The following is a 23263-nucleotide window of genomic DNA, read 5'->3' as shown; positions in this document are numbered from 1 at the left end:
CCCTGTCAGTGTGACAAACATTCCTTGCTATATGGCATGACTCCCCATCCTCCAGCATTATTCACAATGGGAGGTACACAACCTGTCAAACATTTTCGTTCTGAATAATGTTTTACAAGCAACTCTGTATTAAATTTGTCCTTTTGTCATAAATAACTTCTATAATCATCATAAACATTTTATCCCAATTATTCATTGCAAGAGAAAAGTCTATTTTTAATAGCAAATCATTAGTTTAATATTGTCCGAGTTAATCACTATCTCCATAACCCATTTACCCCTGTATCTAGTGTTTTGTTTTCTACTATACCTGAATTTTTCATATATTAAGACCACAGAGCAGAGAGAATATATACTTTGCTGTAGGCAATTGTAATGAGCCTATAAACTTAAAAAAATCAACAGATTCAACAAAAGCACAAAAATGGTACATATATACGTATACAGTGAAAAGTCATAACTCATTTTAGTTCAGTATTGCTCACCCTCACCTCAGTAATATATCAGGGTATTAATTTCAACTCGCCAATTGGAGGGAAAGACTTTCATCAATACCGTTGATTAGGATGACTGAGGACATCATTTTTCAGGTGGAAAGTCAGAAACACACATGATTACATGATGTCCGATAGAAGTCTAACTACATGACAAAAATCAGTCTTGTATAACATGGTTACCGAGCCTACCATGCCTGGTGGGGAAAATGATGTAAAGCAGTGCATTAAGAAACGGTATCATAGAGAAAATAGTATTATAATCATAGGTCTGGGGACAGTTGGTCCCAAAGATGAGGGGGTACTTGTACCTCCTCCCATGGGAGACTTAGGTCTCGAGATACTCCCCAGATAGGGAGCCAAGGCCGGGTCACCACTCCTTGGAAAAGACCCGGGCCGGGAGAGTACCGGCGAATAGAAAAAAAAAAATAGTATTATAATCAGCATAGAAAGAACTGTACCACAACCAGGTCAGACAAAATGGTACAATAGGCTGAGCACTAATATAAATGAATCATGTTCTATACACTAAATTAAAAGAAATGTGTTTAATAAAAGGTGTTACATAAATTTCAGCAATAACTGGAACAGCATTTGTCAATTTAAGAAAACAGTTACTCTTGAAGGACAGTGGTAACATTAGCAAATTAAAATGCAAATGATACCAGTTCCAGACTGTATCATCATTTTATTCACAAGAAAGCACAAAACCTGTAGTGGTCATACAATGCAAGACTTTCAAACTATAGCTTACCATGCAAGTATCGTACAATTATTACAACAACTTCATCTGATGCTTCTCAAAATGCTAAGCAATTAGTAAATAAATTTTAATTAAATTTAATTAATCTTTGGTAGCAGTTGTAGGGCTCGAGTGTAACGGTAGATAAATCACAGTACTAAGGTTTACAAAGTCTGAAAATATCTATCTTAACATCACTGTATAATAGTAATGATCTCTGTACAAACTGACCACAGTAAACATCACAGACTATGACAGATTAAAGATCACCTTTACAGATACAGTGAAATAACTGGTGCATCAGGCTGCTAGTTTTCCTCTATGAGACTAAGCCTACTGACCTGACCTGTTCACACAAAAATCTGTGTATTTAACATAAAGCTGCCAACATCAAATATTTAATAAATATTTTTTTTTATAAAAAATACTTAAACACTTTTCAAACATACATAAGGTAATTGTAGTCTATACTGTAATTTTAATACAAATATCAAATCTCTGGCCTAACCTGACATTACAGTATTTTACTACCTAACAAGTAATATAGTTTAATCAATTCACCCACAAAAAAGTCATATTAATATAAATATTACTATGAAATTTATGGTGAAGCACTAAACCCTTAAAGGTCATACAGTTCCTAAGAAACAGGTTGCAATCAGGTATGATCCAAGGAGGGATTGGATAACTTCAATGCCTTGAATCAGAAGCCCTCCTTGAAGGGATACGAGAATTATTTTTATAATTAAGGTGGAGTTCTAAACCCATAGGGGGTCACATAGCGTGGGGACTGGGAGGCAATCAAGTTCAACCCAAGGAAGGGGAGCTTGATCAAATTCCCTGGATCAAGACCTCCTCACGAGCATCATGGAATCTCCCTTGAAGGAATTATGAGAATTAAAATCATATAATGTACAATATTACATCTCGTGAATAGCGCACACACCTGGCACTTTATGACCCAGTTGGGTTTAATGCTTTCCTGTGAATAATAATAATAATGGAATACATGTAAAAATAGAGATAATCTTGGTACTAAAATAAGAACACCAAAGATTATTCTAATAGCCTGAACTGTAAAATAATTATGATAATTACTATCACGAGTACTGAGGGTTGAGGGATGTGACAAATTTCTAAACATTATGTACATCATTATTATTTACTTTCTTGTGTTCTATATCTGCCAGCTCATCTTCTCTACCTCAGTTTTAAAAATTAACTATGACTTCCATTTTGTGGTATAAATCACTTAAGTTAACATGAAAGCAAGCATAGCGACTGTCTGACAGTCATCAGGAGATATGATGTATTAACTATTGGTCAACATTAGAAGCTCTTGAGGAATCCCTTCTATCAGTATTATTACTGAAAATATAGTAGGCCTATCTATTTCAGATTACTCAAAGAGCTTCACGTACACTAAGTTAATTGCTGTAACAAAGCAAATTATTAAGTGTACTACTGTTACACCTACAAGTTAGCCAGTACCCCTGAGTGCTTAGAATTATTATTATATATAATTATGGGGCAATGCTAAACCGTTAGGGCTGTGTCAGGAATAAGAGGCAAGTTAGTTCAACATGAGGAAAATGACAGGAGCTCCAATTCCTTGAATCAAGAGCTCCCTCATGAACATCCAAGGACCTCCCTTCAAGGTACGAGGGTTTATAATAAAGGTCTAAAGTATAAACTAAATAAATAACACACGGTGCCAATATACGGTACACACCAATCAAGATAAAAAAGCAAACCTTTCAAGCATTCATAACCTGAAAATGGATTAGGACAACTAATATAATTTGGTGTCTCAGACTTTACAATACCCTGAACTATCAAGACACTGCCAGAGTTGTTCAGTTCTATGAAAGGAAAAATTAAGTCATTCTATGAGAGCTCATACAATGTAATTATTAAATGAATAATTTGCAGACTATATGAAAAAGGGAACAATATCTAGTCAATATCTGCGAGCAAATGATTTTTGCATAATTTCCTAATTTTTCATTTTGTTGTTTTTGAAAACTACAAAATAAATACAGCAAGAAGGAATTTGACTTATTTTAATTCTCCTTTAAAAATAAAAATTTATAATATTCATGAAGTACACTAAACCTGTAAGACTCGTGCAGCATTTCATAAAGAAGTGAAAGTGATGGAAGCAAAGGCAGTACTAAAGGAAGAACATAAGCTGTACTTACAAATTACAACCACTATAAGGAACATACTATAGCTGATGCATGCAACACATATTCTGTCTATATGTACCAGTAATCTTTACTGTGTAATTTTGTTAACACTTGCAAGGCAAGTCTCCAATAAGAGCCATACAACACCTGCAGAATAAAAGGTAATCAGGTTTTATTCAGTGAAGAGGATAGATCCAGTTCCTTGGATTAAGAGACTTTCACCAGTATCAAATCACCACTCTCAAAGGGATTCCCAGCATATTATCATATCACATTCTGTAACAATGCATCTCTATGGACACCACCACCATATACAGTAAGGTCCCACTTACAAGACAGGTTAGGTTCCAGGTTACCACCATAAAGCAAAAAATCGTCAAAAAATAACTTTTTTCACTTTTAAATGCATATAAATGCCTGATAACATATTTACACTATCTTGTATTAAGTTAGCCATAGAAGCAGGCATAAAAAACAATAAAAAAGTAAAATACACATACAGTATACTCATTACTTGAAAATATTTGAAGTCTTAATGTAGGGCAAGAGGTAGTAGTAGTTATTGTAGGAAGTCAAGTGTGACAGCCCGCCCAGCTACCACACCTCACAATTATGTTTATTTTACTATTCTTATGATGCTTCCTGCATAACTATCTTATTTTACTATGATTGTATGTATTTTCTTTATATGATATAGCGTATTTCTTATGTGATTTTGAAAAAAAAAAAAAATTTAAAGCGCCTCAGAGAGATTATTACTATTATTATTACAGTGATACCTCGCATATCCGACCTGCCATTATCTGAACCTCGCCAATATCCAAACAGGCCCTGGGAAAGGGCAAAATTCTACAATTATTACCGAAACATCCGAACAGCCGTTAAGATGTTTTCTGCCGTCTCAAAAACTGGAAAAGTGCTGAAAGAAAAGTGATGGCAAAGTGACAGAGCGTGGAACTCAATCAGTGCGCAATGAGGTGGTACCTACAACAACATGGTAGTGGTATGATGGTTCTTGGTGCCAAACTTAAAATGGCTGCAGAAATCTGGAGGTTGTTATTCAAGCCCAGAATGTCTGGTCCCACCACCAGACAACACAGGACTGGTTTTTTAAACCTACAAAGCCATCGCCATATGACAGTATAGATGGGCTTTTTTCCCCTCACGTATCTGGAAATTTCATGTTTCTGAACCGGTCTCGGCCCATATAGTTTGGATATGAGAGGCATCACTGTATTATGCTTATTGCCATCAACATACATACTTTGTTCATGGAGTTTAAAGATGGATTAATGAAAATGCCTACAATATCATTTTTATTATTATTATATTATTAATATTATGCTTATTGCTATCAACATACCTTGTTCACCGAGTTTAATCATTTCTAATTTGGCATTTAAAGAGGCTTATGACTCGTCTTTTTATCACAACTACCCTTAGATGCCATTCTAAACAAGAGAACACGAGAGATGCGGAGAATGTAAACAAACAAGAGTGAATGGGTGGTGGGTGGTCAGATGAATGCAGTCCATGTGCATTCATTTTGCATGAGTTTGTGAAGCTTTTTCCCACAAAACAAACACCTTACAATGTGTACAAGTTGTCCTCATGTTGATGCATTAAAATACATAACAGCAACACTCCCATTCTCATGCAACACACCACTTTAGAGTGAATGACGCCTAAGTGAAGGCATATGAAAGGAATATTTTTCTAAGTCTTCTTCCTCTCTCAACGCACTGGCCGTATCCCACCGAAGCAGGGTGGCCCAAAAAGAAAACGAAAAGTTTCTCTATATAAATTTAGTATACATGAGAAGGGGTTACTAGCCCCTTGCTCCTGGCATTTTAGTTGCCTCTTATGACACGTATGGCTTACAATATTCTCCTTTCATTAAAAACAATAAAAACTATATTTAACTTACCATATGTTTTATTTTGAAGTAATCTGAAGGAAAAAATAAATATTATGCTGAAGGTACACAAATAAATAGGCTTTAAAATAGCATACACAATTTAATTAAGGAACTAGTTATGTTGTACCTTACAACACGAAGATTATACATTTCTGAAACTTGTTTCAAAGGTTCACACTTTGCTAGAATACTGAAGAACTGGTACAAACAATCTTGAGCATATATCACCATCCTTCACTCTTACCTTAATCTATTACATGTCTATCATGTAAAGAACTACATAACATTAAATTCAAGGAAAATGCTGACCATTCCTTTCACATATTACTTAAAGCACGGTGCTTAATATGTAATTTCTTCAGAATACATATTTTAAGCAAATTATTTCTATTTTTTTTTTTTACAAGCCAGCCATCTCCCACCAATGATGGTGAAAGTGTTTCTTTTTTGGGCCACCGCACCTTGGTGGGATCCAACCGGTTCATTCAAAAAATGTAAATATATACACAAGGTCTTTGATTTAAAACATGACAAATTTACAATAAAACAGGACCAAATTGCACTTCATACACTATATCAGTCAATTTCATATATACAGTAATATACATTTATGTATACAGTATGCAAAATACTCAGTAGAGCAGACCCCTATGCAATGGGATTCAGAAAAAAAGACAAAAAATTTGGCAAGACAATAGCTCAGGAGGAGGAGGTACTGTCATTGATACAGCAGACTATGTCTGTTCTGTCAATGCATTTATTCACATGGCATAGGACTTTTGTCCAACAAGGGCCATAGCAGCCCCTTCTGTTTTCATTGTTCTTAGGCAAACCAGGCCAATGACTCAGCCTGCTCCAGCTTGTTAGTGTCTGTACGTACTCACACATACAATCATTTAATGTTCAAATTTCCCTGGATTTATGTTTTTTTGTTAATCTATTAACATTTGAGCTGTAGCTTATACAGCTCCTCTGACTCAAAATAAAAGTTATTCTGGCATTAAGTTTGTCTATTCACCACAAGAAGAAAAATTACTATGCTCTACTGTACTCTACTTTTAACCCTTAGGTAATTTACTGTGCTGTACTGTAATACAGTTTATTTTTAAGTGTCTGATAGAGTCATCCATGCAGTGGACTAGGTCTGCTGCATGAGGAATCTGCTTATGAGCAGATCTAGTCTTCTACACAGGGTACTTTACTGTAACAGATTTACATTGTAGTAGACACCCCTGTCTCCATCTATTACTCATTACACCAACGTTTCACTGTGCTTCCAATAATATACTGTACAAAAATATATCAAAAAGTCATCTTTGATGTTTGACACTGGTAATGTCTCATGTAATTTTTAGACATTTTAAATCCAGACAAAGAATGTGTGATTACAAAATGCGCATAACTTCTAAGTTCAATTTAGTGACCTGTGAATCACAGATTTTCAGAATATTGTAATGGCTTTACAACCAACATAAAATTGGTAACTAACATGATTGCTGGAGAAATTAATACACAGTTCTGTAGATCAATGTAGGACCTGAATTCAACACACTTTTTTAATACTTTGTTTATATTAATCAATTTATGTCTTGTTTCCAAATTTTTTTTTATCAATAAACTAATTGATATTCCTGTAGGTAGTAGGCTGGTAGACAGCAACCACCCAGGGAGGTACTACCGTTCTGCCAAGTGAGTGTAAAATGAAAGCCTGTAATTGTTTTACATGGTAGGATTGCTGGTGTCCTTTATTCTGTCTCATGAACATGCAAGATTTCAGGTATGTCTTGCTACTTCTACTTACACTTAGGTCACACTACACATACATGTACAAGCATATATATACACACCCCTCTGGGTTTTCTTCTATTTTCTTTCTAGTTCTTATTCTTGTTTATTTCCTCTTATCTCCATGGGGAAGTGGAGCAGAATTTTTCCTCCATAAGCCATGCGTGTCGTAAGAGGCAGCTAAAATGCCAGGAGCAAGGGGCTAGTAACCCCTTCTCCTGTATATATTACTAAATTTAAAAGGAGAAACTTTCATTTTTCCTTTTGGGCCACCCTGCCTCAGTGGGATACGGCTGGTGTGTTGAAAGAAAGAAACATGCAAGATTTCAGGTACGTCTTGCTACTGCTTCTTACACTTAGGTCACACTACACATGCATGTACAAGCATATATATACACACCCCTCTGGGTTTTCCTTTATTTTCTTACTAGTTCTTGTTCTTGTTTATATCCTCTTATCTCCACGGGGAAAGTGGAACAGAATTCTTCCTCCATAAGCCATGCGTGTCGTAAGAGGCGACCAAAATGCCGGGAGCATGTGGCTAGTAACCCCTTCTGTATACATTACTAGTTAAAAAGAGAAACTTTTGTTTTTCTTTTCGGGCCACCCTGCCTTGGTGGGATATGGCCAGTTTGTTGAAAGAAAGAAAGAATTGATTTTCCTCTCATTTTTTCATTACTCATTTAGTTCCTAAATATGATAACTTCTTTTTTATATGGAATAAGCTTGCTTTGCTAACTTAACTATATTTCTAAGTGTTTGAGACTACAAATTTACAAAAGAATAAAATATATCAAAGTTTTGCTTTGTATAACAAGGGGCTTTTCAAAATGTATGAAAAAAATGTCACCTAACTTTGCAACAATTATACATTTTCAAAACTAATTTACAAGTTTAAGAAAATTAAATGCACTTTCATTTCTACTGCTTACTATTCAATACATCAACCACAACAATTTTACCTATTCAAGACAAAGGTTTTAGTTTAAATCCTGAACAGACTAAGTGGCACTGGAGCAGGGGTGTCCTTCAACAAATAATGAGCCAAGAATCAGTACTAATGAATTAGTTTACCTATGATTCACACTCAGTACTAACAAATAAGATGATTTAACATACGAACATGAGTTATGCCTCAGTTCAATGCTAATTCTATACCAAAGCAGATCACCCTCATTACAACATATCCTTGCACAGTCCTCAAGACTGTCAATCTTCTCATGTTATTTCAAGTATGAACCTCTACTTTCAGGCAGAATTTTTTTTGTTTTTAACAAAGTGAAACAAGCTGTTCAACTCTGCAACGTTAATGTCACAGGAGACAAACTATGCTCAAGTGTAAGCTTACACTCTAATGAGAGCCATTCTTCAATAGTATCAGTTTATAGATGGGGAAGCACTAAACAAGTAGGGGTCATACAGTATCTGGGAAGTGTGAAGTAATTGTGTTTAATCAAAGGGTCAGGAGGGTAGTTCCAATTAATTAGAACGAGCTCTTTACTAGCATCTAGGTACTCACATAAGACATTGTTCAATAAATGCTCCTTTTCAACAAGTCATTATTTTACCTTAATGAAGATAAAAATGGCAGGATAAATGTACTGACACACTGACACACACACACACACACACACACACACACACACACACACACACACACACACACACACACACACACACACACACACACACATATCTCCACAAAAAACTACATCTCTCTTTTAAAATATAAAAGGTTTGATTCATTTTAAATGTAAAACCAGTTTCATTATTTTTACAAAATTCTTTCCCAACTCTTGGAGATAAAGCCAACTTACTGATCAGGCTTAATATGTAGAAGTAATTTTTTTTATTTTATTTGAATATAAATTCAGGTTAATCTAGTAACACAACTTATTAGAAAATTACTCATCACATCTTTAGTACAAAGCCGGGTCCACACGAACTGGCTCCACCTAAAAAGAATCCTCGGGCAGCCAACTCATCATCCACATCAGCCTGAAAGAGAATAAATTGATGTATATTGTGTAATTCTATTTTTTTACACACTTCGATTTACAGCTCATTTCAAAGCCCAGCCCTGTCTAAGGTATACTACAATCCCCCAGAATGTGACCTTCAGCAGTTAGCATCCAGATACTTATATACTACTAAGCAAACAGGGGCAGCAGGTGAAAGGAGACTTGTCTATAGGTCTCACCCAGTCTGGGAATGAGAACCAGATCCTTTCAGGTCAGAACCAAGCACTATCTTCAATTTTAAATCATTCGTAGTAAAACCATTACAAATGGAAAAGTTCAAGTTCACAGTACTCTTAACCCTTAAACGGTCCAAAGAGATCGACGTTCAAATTCGTAGTGCTACAAAAGTAGATCTACTTTTTTTTACATTTTTTCAAATATAACAAAACAAAAAAAATGTACATAAAAGTTTTTTTACACGTTTTCAAATTTTTTTTTATTATTTTTATTATCACACTGGCCGATTCCCACCAAGGCAGGGTGGCCCGAAAAAGAAAAACTTTCACCATCATTCACTCCATCACTGTCTTGCCAGAAGGGTGCTTTACACTACAGTTTTTAAACTGCAACATTAACACCCCTCCTTCAGAGTGCAGGCACTGTACTTCCCATCTCCAGGACTCAAGTCCGGCCTGCCGGTTTCCCTGAACCCCTTCATAAATGTTACTTTGCTCACACTCCAACAGCACATCAAGTATTAAAAACCATTTGTCTCCATTCACTCCTATCAAACACGCTCATGCATGCCTGCTGGAAGTCCAAGCCCCTCGCACACAAAACCTCCTTTACCCCCTCCCTCCAACCTTTCCTAGGTCGACCCCTACCCCGCCTTCCTTCCACTACAGACTGATACACTCTTGAAGTCATTCTGTTTCGCTCCATTCTCTCTACATGTCCGAACCACCTCAACAACCCTTCCTCAGCCCTCTGGACAACAGTTTTGGTAATCCCGCACCTCCTCCTAACTTCCAAACTACGAATTCTCTGCATTATATTCACACCACACATTGCCCTCAGACATGACATCTCCACTGCTTCCAGCCTTCTCCTCGCTGCAACATTCATCACCCATGCTTCACACCCATATAAGAGCGTTGGTAAAACTATACTCTCATACATTCCCCTCTTTGCCTCCAAGGACAAAGTTCTTTGTCTCCACAGACTCCTAAGTGCACCACTCACTCTTTTTCCCTCTTCAATTCTATGATTCACCTCATCTTTCATAGACCCATCCGCTGACACGTCCACTCCCAAATATCTGAATACATTCACCTCCTCCATACTCTCTCCCTCCAATCTGATATCCAATCTTTCATCACCTAATCTTTTTGTTTTCAAATTTAAAACAAAAAAGAAGATCTACATTTTTTTACATACTTTCAGATGTTGAAAAAACGTATATATAAATTTGGACCATTTAAGGGTTAAAACTGACTTCACATCAGAGAAGTTAACATATGCTACTACCACTGGAAATTCTTTACATAATTATACGATACAGCACATTAAATATTGTAGATAACACTGCGAGCACAGTTATGTTCCTATAGCTGCAAAGAAAGGCAATCACAAATGAGTAATACAGTGGAACCCCAAGTTTCAGCCATAATTCATTCCAGAAGGCAGTGCAAGTGCTGTTACTGAACGGATTTGTTTCCATAAGGAATAATGTAAATTAGATTAGTCCATTTCAGACCCCCCAAAATACACTTACAAAAGCACTTACAATAATACACTTACATAATTATTCGAGTTGGGAGATGGCCAAAACTCAGGGTACCACTGTAATTATTATTATTATACTCATGTGGGAGTGCTAAACCTGGAAGAGTTATACAACACTTAGGTGAATGGGAGACATTCAGGTTTGACCCAAGGGAAGGACATGTTCCATTCCTTGGATCAAGAGCCCTCCACTAACATGAATGAGAAGCACAAATGAATGGGTAATAGTAAATGTTTCCTTCTCTGAGTCACCCTACCTTGGTGGGACACAGGCAATGTTAAAACAAAATTATCAAAGCTCATGTACATTATTTGGCTTAATACAAAAAGTAAATTTAATTACCAGATCTTTGAAGTTCTTGCCACCAGATGGGGGCTTGGGACTGAGGCCAATTTTCTTTGAACGACCATGAGGATTTTCAGACTTAGCTGGCCATGTAGGGAACATAGCTGGATCCACAGGTGCTGGCGCTTCTTTGTGAAAATAATCATGATGTACTGCTTCTTGGCATGTGATGCGTTTTGGAGGATTGTAAGTTAAAAACCTGAAAAGCAAAATAAATAACTAAACTACAGTAACAAGAACTAGCAGCAGTAAATTTCAAACAAACAAATAATGTATTGGACCAAATATTTATTTTTTATTTTATTTCATTAACCCTTAAACTGTCCAAACGTAGATCTACGTTCATTCGCGTAGAGCTTCGAAAGTAGATCTACGTTTTTTTTACATTTGAAAGCATGTAAAATAAAACATAGATCTACGTTCACTCGCGTAGAGCTTCGAAAGTAGATCTACGTTTTTTTTTACATTTCAAAGCATGTAAAATAAAACATAGATCTACGTTTGGAGCGCTACGCGAGTGAAGATAGATCTACGTTTGGACAGCTTATGGGTTAACACATTGGCCATTTCTAACCCAGACAGGGTGGCCCAAAAAAGAAAACCTTTCACCATCATAAGTTAGGTGCAGGTTATTTGTATTCCTTCTCGTGATCATATGCATGTGAAATCACTGACAATTCTGTTTATTACTACTGCAAGTGTGACATCTGCTAATATCAATCACAGCCGTCTCTGGCAGCCTACACCATGTGTTACGTACTCATATTTTCACCTACCCAGAGCTACATATTTTGAAACATCTATTCATTTTTTCATTATGCAATAATCAGTCTTTCATTATTCAGTAGGGCAGCTTACAGGAAGTCTCCACCATACTCACTGGTCCTTACATGCACATCTGTGCTGGATTACTTGACCACACTATCATTCATAATCATTTTATAAAGATCTATCATTATCCAGCAAATGCCATCCCGATAACTAACAGTCTACACAATCTCCTACATGCCAATATATAACACCATAATAAAATTAAGTACCATGCACAGTAGTCCTCCATAATCATCACTCATCCATATATTCACTCATTCTGTCCATGGATTCATATCTTGTTTTCTTTAATATAATTAATACCTGTTAAGAAGGCTAAATCCTTGATCAGACAGCCTTGTCTTGAACCTCTCACGTAGATGGTTGTATGGGTAATCAGCAAATTGTGTCTTTTTTACAAGGGGTAACTGGTTGTACCCAGGCCAGATCTTTTCACCAGGTGTTCCAAGATCCTGAAGTAAAGAAATACAATATATTTTTTTTTTCAACATGACAGCGGCTGTCTCCCACCAAGGCAGGGTGACCTAAAAAAGAAAGAAACACTTCCACCCTCATTCAAAAATACAATCCAACAGAATCAAGGAGCTCTCACTTGAACCAAACAGAAAAAACGGTTGGTAGAGTTGAGGCATCTGTGAAAAGAAAGAAGCTTATCAACAAAAGAATAGGGAATGCATCATAGTAGAGAAATACCAACACTTTTTTATGGGTGTGAGGCAGAAACTTCAAACATTGCAGCAAGGAAGAGTAGGCAGCTAGAGGCAGTGTGTGGCATTAATATTATACAGAGAATTCAAAGCATAGAAATTAGAAGATGGTGTGGTGCTACAAAAAGTATAATTCAGAGGGTGGAGGAGGGGTAATTGAAATGGCTTGAGCATTTAAAGAATGTAGCAGAATCGGACGACCAAGAGGTGTAGAAATCTGAGGTGGAAGGAAGGGAAGTACAAGTTGTTCCAGGAAAGATTGGAGAGAAGAGATAATGGAGCTTTTGAGTTGTAGGGGGTTTATGTATCTAGCAGGTTAGTGTGAGCATGTTAGATCAGAGAAGAAAAAAATAGTTTTTAATGACTTGATATGATTTTGGAGTGGGAGCAGTGTAACATTTATGAATTCTGAGAAACTGGTTATCTGGACTTAAGTCCTGGAGGTGGTCAGTACAGTCCCTTTCACACACTGAAGGAAGGGTTGGCACATTACAGTTCTGAGCATTATTATAACTGTAATATCTTCTCACTTCTGGCAAGGCAGCTACTGAATAAATGATGTTGAATGTTTCAGTTTTTGTAGATCATCCTATCTAGGTAGGATGATTTCTTTTTTTTATCAAAACACTCCTACTTCCTTATTAACTAAATGGGTTGAAAAAGAAGTCTTAAGATTTTTAAATGTTAAAACGATATTTATCTTTAGATACTATTGAGAGAGACTGTAATAACTAGATTTCCATACTGACTGAAATTTTATTACTCATGCACACTGCAGATTACCTACTAGTAAGACCTCTATATCATGACATTGCTTTTCATGCAGAATTTTTCTCCAGGGTATCATGCAATTCACTCAAAAGTAAATCTCACCTTAAATATCTTATTAAGCTGATCAATTTCCGACTTTCCTGGAAACATGGGCTCCATTCCCAGCAGCTCACCAAAGATGCATCCAACAGACCAAACATCGATGTGTGTTGAGTACTGTTTAGCCCCAAGGAGCAGCTCAGGGGCACGGTACCAAAGGGTCACTACAATAGGAGTGTAATGCTTGAGGGGTGAACCATACTCTCTGGCCAAGCCGAAGTCTCCCACCTGCCAAAGAAAGAAAAAAGGTATGGTGTGTGAAAAATAAGTTAGCAGTCAGAATACTGTACATACAGTACAGAAGTTCCCCTGTATCCATGGGTGATACAGCCCAAGGCCTGCTACGGATGCCCAAAACTGCATTTTTCATTTACATACATACCTGTGATAAAGTTTAATTGATAAATTACACACAATATGACATTATCAACATTAAATAATAAAATATGCTGTACATTATTATATTCTCTCTCTCACTCACTCAATATCAAAGCTGGAATAAATACAGAGATCATTTATGGCCCACACAGAGCCAGTAAAGCATTTAAATTACTGGGACTGCCTTAAATTATTAAATATGTACTCACTAGAGCAGAGGAGAGAGAGATACATGATAATATATACAGGTCAACCATCACTAATCCAGCAATCAGTTATCCGGTTCCATCAGTAATCCGGCACTAATTTCGGCAAACATAATTTCAAATTTCATCATTATACTGACTCAGAAATTGTGCAGATGGTTGTAAATCCACAACAGTAAACCAGTGGAGGAGAAAGTAGTGATGAAAATGAGGAAGATGTAGCAGAAAGTTTCGCTATTGATAGATTAATTGTATTCTAACTTAACCACTCTGTAATCCGGCAGACTACAGGTCCCAATGACACTGGATTAGTGATGGCCAACCTGTACCTGGAAAGTACTCGAGGGTCTGGTCCCAAATCTGCACACTGCCTTGACAACATACTGGAGCGAGAGATGTGGGAGAAAGTGCAAAGTAAATCCAGTATAAAGCAGAGGTGTGGTGAGCATAACAAGGAGGAAACACTGTATCAACATCCATTGCCCCAGATTATTCAACAACTTACCAGAAATACTGCTGGAACAAGTGTAGAAGTCTTCAAGAGGAAACTGGATAAGTATTTTCACCAGGTGCCAGATCAACCAGGCTGTGATGGATATGTGGGGCTGTGGGACACCAGCAGGAACAGCCTGGTTGACCAGCTAGTACCAGACAAGCTTGGCCCATGGCCAAGCTTTGGGAATAGAAAGATTCTTAAAACTCATCAAAGGTATATGAAGGCATCAAAGGGGTGGTTGTTAAAGAATACCCACATAGGACATTTTCCTAGTGATTCACTAATTTTTACCAAAAGTGAAGCAAGTTCAAGTCTTGTCAAGCAGACTACATGGAAGGAACTTTCATCTGCCCATAGTATGTAGTCTGAAAAAATGCAGTGAAAAAAATCTTATAATTTCCATAATTCTAATGTCATTTTTCTTATATGTTTAACTCCCACTTTGTCCTCTCTCCCAGAGTAAAGGCAGGAGAAGAAAAGATTACTACTATTATATTCTTGAAAAGTGTTACCCTGTGTGGGTCATTCAACACTGGACACCAAGGCTGAGAGAGAGAGTAGACAATATATATATGTATATCTTTCTTTCAACACACCGGCCGTATCCCACCGAAGCAGGGTGGCCCAAAAGGAAAAACGAAAGCTTCTCCTTTTACATTTAGTAATATATACAGGAGAAGGGGTTACTAGCCCCTTGCTTCCGGCATTTTAGTCGCCTCCCACGACACGCATGGCTTACAGAGGAAGAATTCTGTTCCACTTCCCCATGGAGATAAGAGGAAGTAAACAAGAACAAGAACTAGAAAGAAAATAGAAGAAAACCCAGAGGGGTATGTATGTATATATATATGCTTCTACATGTATGTGTAGTGTGACCTAAGTGTAAGTAGAAGTAGCAAGATGTACCTGAAATCTTGCATGTTTATGAGACAAAAAAGATACCAGCAATCCTACAATCATGTAAAATAATTACAGGTTTCCGTTTTACACTCACTTGGAAGGACGGTAGTACCTCCCTGGGCAGTTGCTGTCTACCAACCTACTACCTAAATATACGTATATATATATTTTAATTCTAGGTAGTAGGTTGTTAAACAGCAACCGCCCAGGGAGGTACTACCGTCCTGCCAAGTGAGTGTAAAACGAAAGCCTGTAATTGTTTTACATGATGGTAGGATTGCTGGTGTCTTTTGTCTGTCTCATAAACATGCATGATTTCAGGTACGTCTTGCTACTTCTACTTACACTTAGGTCACACTACACATACATGTACAAGCATATATGTATGCACCCTTCTGGGTTTTCTTCTATTTTCTTTCTAGTTCTTGTTTATTTCCTCTTATCTCCATGGGGAAGTGGAACAGAATTCTTCCTCCGTAAGCCATGCGTGTTGTAAGAGGCGACTAAAATGCTGGGAGCAAGGGGCTAGTAACCCCTTCTCCTGTACAAATTACTAAATTTAAAAAGAGAAACTTTCATTTTTCTTTTTAGCCACCCTGCCTTGGTGGGATACCGCCGGTTTGTTGAAAGAAGAAGAAGAATTAAAATATATTTAAAAACCAAGTGATAAATGTTTTTGTGTCATACAGCAGAAAGTAGGGAAAAGAGGACACAGTTGATGTAGCAATTCAGTGACATTTAATAAACCACAAATAGAGTCTTCACCAAAAGTGGGATCTTCATAGAGGAGACTAAACAAAGCAAATATGTCAGGATACTGACATTGCAAAATAGAGCAGTTATGTGGATTCTGATGTTAATATAAAAATGTATCCATGACCTTTACCTTTAAAATTCCTCTATGAGAGAGGAGCAAATTAGAAGTTTTCAGATCTCTGTGAAGTATCCAGTTGTCATGGAGGTGATGTACAGCTCTCAGTAGTTGTCTCATTAGAGTCTTCACTTCACCGATGGTAAACATCTGCTTCTTTTGTCGCATAGTCTCCATGAGGCTCTTGAGATCATGCTCTACATAATCCATAACTATATAGATTTTGTCCATGTTACTTCCAACTACAATTTCTCGGACAGTTACTATATTTTCGTGTTGTCCCTGATAAAGGAAGAAAACGTTGATATATTTAATTATTCTCTACATAACATTTCAAAAAATTCATGATGCAAATCTGATATAAACTCTATCAATAAAGCTTTATACTGTGTTTGTCTTTCTTTCTACTGTGTTTATCTTTCTTTCAACACACCAGCCTTATTCCACCGAGGTGGGATGGCCCAAAAGGAAAAACGAAAGTTTCTCCTTTCAAATTTAGTAATATATACAGGAGAAGGGGTTACTAGCCCCTTGCTCCCGGCATTTTAGTCGCCTCTTACAACACGCATTGCTTACGGAGGAAGAATTCTGTTCCACTTTCCCATGGAGATAAGAGGAAATGAACAAGAACAAGAACTAGAAAGAAAATAGCAGAAAACCCAGAGGGGTGTGTGTATATATATGCTTGTACATGTATGTGTAGTGTGACCTAAGTGTAAGTAGAAGTAGCAAGACATACCTGAAATTTTGCATGTTTATGAGACAGAAAAAACACCAGCAATCCTACCATCATGTAAAACAATTACAGGCTTTCATTTTACATTCACTTGGCAAGATGGTAGTACCTCCCTGGTCAGTTGTTGTCTACCAACCTACTACCTAGGTCTAATCTTCATTTTTTTTATTTATTTTTTTTTTTTTTCAACAAGTCGGCCGTCTCCCACCGAGGTAGGGTGACCCAAAAAAGAAAGAAAATCCCCAAAAAGAAAATACTTTCATCATCATTCAACACTTTCACCACACTCGCACATTATCACTGTTTTTGCAGAGGTGCTCAGAATACAACAGTCTAGAAGCATACACATATAAAGATACACAACATACCCCTCCAAACTGCCAATATCCCAAACCCCTCCTTTAAAGTGCAGGCATTGTACTTCCCATTTCCAGGACTCAAGTCCGACTATATGAAAATAACCGGTTTCCCTGAATCCCTTCACTAAATATTACCCTGCTCACACTCCAACAGATCGTCAGGTCCCAAGTACCATTCGTCTCCATTCACTCCTATCTAACACGCTCACGCACGCTTGCTGGAAGTCCAAGCCCCTTACCCACAAAACCTCCTTTACCCCCTCTCTCCAACCCTTTCGAGGATGACCCCTACCCCGCCTTACAAAGAATAAAAAAGACAATTTCAAATTTTAGGATGATTAACATTCAACATGAAGAACAAAAAGGCACAATACCATGACTGGAACAATACACAAATAACCCACACATCGGGTCAGTCTGACTTGGAACAATTGCAAAGTCATTTACAAAGTGTGACTTTGTAAATGGTCCAAGTCGGACCGAAACCTTGTCGTAAGCACCTCTCTCTTGTATGTGGGTTATTTGTGTATTCTTCAACATGATATTCTTTTCAGTTACAGATTTTATCAAAGATTAAAAGAATGATTGATTAGCATTAATTAAAGTTCAACTTAAGACACATGGAGTAGACAAAACATTACATGTCCAGCCAGTGTCGGGAACAACCTTCAGCAGTGTGTTGACTTCTCTCAATGAGGTGATGGGGAAGCCTTCCTTCTCCTTCTCCATCTTGAGTCTCTTCAAGGCAACTATTGTATTAGTTGCCTTCTCCCTTGCTCTATACACCACACCATAAGTTCCCTCCTCAATTCTGGAAATAAAATAAATGGTAAAATCTGATAAATCCCATTATTATTATTATTATTATTATTATTATATTCTTGGGACAGCACTAAACTTGTAGGGGTATACAGTTTCTGGGGAATGGGAGGCAATGAAGTTGGATACAAGGAAGGGTAGGATAGCTCCAACTACTTAGATCATGAGCCCCTCATTGACTTCATGGCACCCACCCCTTGATGACCAAGAATCTTCATAAATTCTCTGTAGTTTGTCTTGTAGCTACATTCCTCTACAATATATATTCCACGACTAATGTTATCAAAGCTTCTTTACCTGATGGAAGAAATTTACATAATGCATCTCACAATGTTACACACATTTAATTTTTACAAGGTGGACTGGTAAGCCAGTTGAAGAACTTAGTTTTCAGTTTGTCTAATGACTAAATTCTCCACCGAATATGACCCATGCCAAGAGAAATTTTCTTATTTCATTTTAAAACAAAATATCACTACCAGACTAATTCATGGATAATGCAACACAAAAATGATTAATTTACACCTGGCTTACTTCACTCCTTTATAATTCTGTTTAAAACTATCTAAAACCAGAAGAGCTCAAAGACACATTACTACATTTGCGGGGACGTTAAACCCATAGGGGTTATACTGCACCTGAAAAGTAAACAAGTTCAACCAAAAAAAGAAAGGTCAGTCCAATTCCTTGGAACAGGAACTCTCATTGGCATCACCTGAGGGGTCAAAGGTGATACATCCTATGAAAACTTTCATAAATTAGTATACTGCAAAATTAACAAACCTATTGAGACACTCGAACTCATCAACTGAGCGGCAACCCATGATGGCAGGATAGTAGGCAGGTAAATCTTCCTTGAGTTCAACTGGAGATTCAGGCGATGAGTCTGGCAAGTAATTGGCCTCCTCACGGTCTGATCGTCGGTCCTCCACTCTAAAATGATAAAGGTAACAAAATTTGTTGGCTAGACTACAATAAATAAGTCACAAGTAAACAAAATACACAATTCACTGCAATGACTTGTAAGTTCCTTGTTACAAAACAAATCCTTAATATTCAATGAATCAAAAAATGTATTTCTCAAAAGGTGACGTTACCATGCCATGTTCTAGGTCATTTACCTACTGATCTATTCATCGATCAGTTTAACTGGCAAAATCATTTAATCAATAAAAAGCCATATTTAACCCTGAAATTAAAAGTGCTGACAGTGTCATTATTTAATAAAAAATAATATGCTTTTCTTCTGAAATGGTGAGAATAGTTTTCTGAAGGTAACAACACATGTAAAATTTGAGGGAAACTGTACAAAACTGCACAGGCACAATGTTGGCAGTCTGGATACAATTTACACATCAGCAATTCTGCCTATTTTAAGGCCTATTTTGGGCATTTCACTGGTATGCCTTTTTGCTCTATCAACTGAGCAAAGGGAATTTTCTTATTCAACTAGAAGAAAGAAGGAACACTGCAGCAGGCCCACTGGCCCATGCGAGGTAGATCCAATTCTCCCACTGGCTTAAGCCAATGCCTTGACTCAGTCAGGTCAGGTCACATTCACTTAAGGAAGGAGCATGGCATCTAACCTAGTAGCACAAGCTAGTCAGGTCCAACTCACACCCACCCGCACCCACTCATGTATTTATCCAACCTATTTTTAAAACTACACAACGTCTTAGCTTCTATGACGGTACTTGGGAGTTTGTTCCACTCATCCACAACTCTATTACCAAACCAGTGCTTTCCTATATCCTTCCTGAATCTGAATTTTTCCAATTTAAAACCATTGCAGCAAGTCCTGTGTATGCTAGATATTTTTAGCACGCTATTTACACCCTTTATTATTTCCTGTTTTCCATTTATACACCTCAATCATATCCCCCCTAATTCTACACCTTTCTAGAGAATGCAGATTCAGGGCCCTCTGTCTATCCTCACAGAGAAGATTTCTGATACATGGGATCAACTTTGTCATCCTCCTTTGTACATTTTCCAGTGTATTTATATCCATTCTGTAATACAGTGACCAAAACTGCACAGCATAATCTAAATAAGGCCGAACCAAAGGTATATAGAGTTGAAGAGCAGCCTGAGAACTTTCCTATAAATTACTAATTTTACACAAAATTCAACAAATTCCAATTTAAAAACAGTCCTAAATAAACACTATAAGCATTCCAGCCACTAAAGCAACCTTTCCTTTATTCACCAATTATGTCCCTGGGCATTTCTTATAAGACTTGCCTTTCATTTTGAATCCATCATCACACAAAAAACTGAAATTTTACCCTGTTTTCAGCTAATAAAATAAAGCAAGACTGATCAGTCATGGTTTAGGCCATCCAAATAATTGAAGCAGACAGTAAAAATTCATAAAAGACACTGGGGGAGGACTACTGCTCCCCGTGAAAATTGCCAAAAACACATATTTCCACTACTTTGAGGCTTATTTCAAGCCAGTTCCATTTTGAAACCATAATTATTTCAATTCCTCTAGTATGCATTCTGATCTACCAAATGACACTAAGAAAACAGCCCAAAAAATCATTAAAACCACCCTAGAAAACCCCTCAAAGTTGCTATTTTAACTCAAGTACAGGGGTCAGAGGTTCACTCTTCCCATCATGCACTGCATGGACCAGGATATTTTTTTATACTGTGCACAACCACCAGACAGACCCACTCTCTCATATCTAGGCCAAAACTTACCAATCACAACAAAATTTTTGAAGGCACTATGATTAAGACATAGATCTGCATGAGCTACACTGGTATCAGTGACATACATGTAGATCTACATGAAACAGTAAAAGGGTTAATGAAGGTGTGGCAAACTGCACAAAATCACACAAATCTCCCACAACTTGATATACTGTACAACAGTACTGTATAAATTAGTGCTGCACTTCATAAACTTGGTATATACTGTACAAATATTCACAATAAACAAATAGAGTAGAGTATTAGCAAAGTTACCCCCCACATCAACTTACTCTTAGTCAGAACGGTAGAGATGGAAAATTAGATAACACTAGAGTAACATTGATGGATATCAATATGACAACATTTATGGGTATTAAACCTGATCTTCTATACACATACTGCTCCTGCTGTCTATTATATGTAGTATATCCCACAGTAAGGCCAGAATAACCATACAGAAACACAGTGGACCCCCGCTTAACGATCACCTCCCAATGTGACCAATTATGTAAGTGTAGTTATGTAAGTGCGTTTGTACGTGTATGTTTGGGGGTCTGAAATGGACTAATCTACTTCACAATATTCCTTATGGGCACAAATTCAGTCAGTACTGGCACCTGAACATACTTCTGGAGTGAAAAAATATCGTTAACCGGGGGTCCACTGTATTTGAGTAAGCACCAGTAACTACCAGGCTGGCTGAATGGTACCATAATGCTGATGTTATAGACACAGAAATATCAAGCTGGAAGTAGATGGTACCTCAGAAAGGGTTGCACTGGTAATGCTTCTACCATGAAGTCCTTTCGTGGAAAACACCTTTAAACAAAGACTGCTCTTGACTTGGTATGCATTTCCATTTCTTTTTTTATTTATTATCACACTGGCCAATTCCCACCAAGGCAGGGTGGCCCAAAAAAGAAAAACTTTCACCATCATTCACTCCATCACTGTCTTGCCAGAAGGGTGCTTTACACTACAGTTTTTAAACTGCAACATTAACACCCCTCCTTCAGAGTGCAGGCACTGTACTTCCCATCTCCAGGACTCAAGTCTGGCCTGCCGGTTTCCCTGAACCCCTTCATAAATGTTACTTTGTTCACACTCCAACAGCATGTCAAGTATTAAAAACCATTTATCTCCATTCACTCCTATTAAACACGCTCACGCATGCCTGCTGGAAGTCCAAGCCCCTTGCACACAAAACCTCCTTTACCCCCTCCCTCCAACCTTTCCTAGGCCGACCCCTACCCCGCCTTCCTTCCACTACAGACTGATACACTCTTGAAGTCATTCTGTTTCGCTCCATTCTCTCTACATGTCCAAACCACCTCAACAACCCTTCCTCAGCCCTCTGGACAACAGTTTTGGTAATCCCGCACCTCCTCCTAACTTCCAAACTACGAATTCTCTGCATTATATTCACACCACACATTGCCCTCAGACATGACATCTCCACTGCCTCCAGCCTTCTCCTCGCTGCAACATTCATCACCCATGCTTCACACCCATATAAGAGCATTGGTAAAACTATACTCTCATACATTCCCCTCTTTGCCTCCAAGGACAAAATTCTTTGTCTCCACAGACTCCTAAGTGCACCACTCACCCTTTTCCCCTCATCAATTCTATGATTCACCTCATCTTTCATAGACCCATCCGCTGACACGTCCACTCCCAAATATCTGAATACATTCACCTCCTCCATACTCTCTCCCTCCAATCTGATATCCAATCTTTCATCACCTAATCTTTTTGTTATCCTCATAACCTTACTCTTTCCTGTATTCACTTTCAATTTTCTTCTTTTGCACACCCTACCAAATTCATTCACCAATCTCTGCAACTTCTCTTCAGAATCTCCCAAGAGCACAGTGTCATCAGCAAAGAGCAACTGTGACAACTCCCACTTTATGTGTGATTCTTTATCTTTTAACTCCACGCCTCTTGCCAAGACCCTCGCATTTACTTCTCTTACAACCCCATCTATAAATACATTAAACAACCACGGTGACATCACACATCCTTGTCTAAGGCCTACTTTTACTGGGAAATAATTTCCCTCTTTCCTACATACTCTAACTTGAGCCTCACTATCCTCGTAAAAACTCTTCACTGCTTTCAGTAACCTACCTCCTACACCATACACCTGCACCATCTGCCACAT

General features: G+C 37.6%; 1 protein-coding gene across 2 annotated transcripts in view; it reads right to left on the bottom strand.

Moving 5' to 3' along the window:
- Window positions 1–8815: 8815 nt before the first annotated feature.
- Window positions 8816–23263, bottom strand: part of LOC138854488 (cyclin-dependent kinase 11B-like) — a 47653-nt gene continuing 33205 nt past the window's right edge. Inside the window, exons 9-15 of one of the 2 annotated variants that reach the window (XM_070098090.1) lie at window positions 19177–19326; window positions 18241–18385; window positions 16495–16761; window positions 13632–13856; window positions 12355–12503; window positions 11218–11419; window positions 8816–9126 (exon numbers count right to left, since the gene is read on the bottom strand). In XM_070098090.1, the coding sequence (XP_069954191.1) occupies window positions 9040–9126; window positions 11218–11419; window positions 12355–12503; window positions 13632–13856; window positions 16495–16761; window positions 18241–18385; window positions 19177–19326 (1225 nt within the window). In that variant the 3' untranslated portion in view covers window positions 8816–9039. The remainder of the gene's footprint in view (window positions 9127–11217; window positions 11420–12354; window positions 12504–13631; window positions 13857–16494; window positions 16762–18240; window positions 18386–19176; window positions 19327–23263) is intronic. The other variant, XM_070098089.1, reaches the window with a different exon arrangement.

Source organism: Cherax quadricarinatus, chromosome 61 (assembly GCF_038502225.1).
Source record: "Cherax quadricarinatus isolate ZL_2023a chromosome 61, ASM3850222v1, whole genome shotgun sequence".
Lineage (NCBI taxonomy): Eukaryota > Metazoa > Arthropoda > Malacostraca > Decapoda > Parastacidae > Cherax > Cherax quadricarinatus.
The sequence above is the reverse complement of the archived record's forward strand: the minus strand, read 5'-3'. Positions and strand labels throughout refer to the sequence as shown.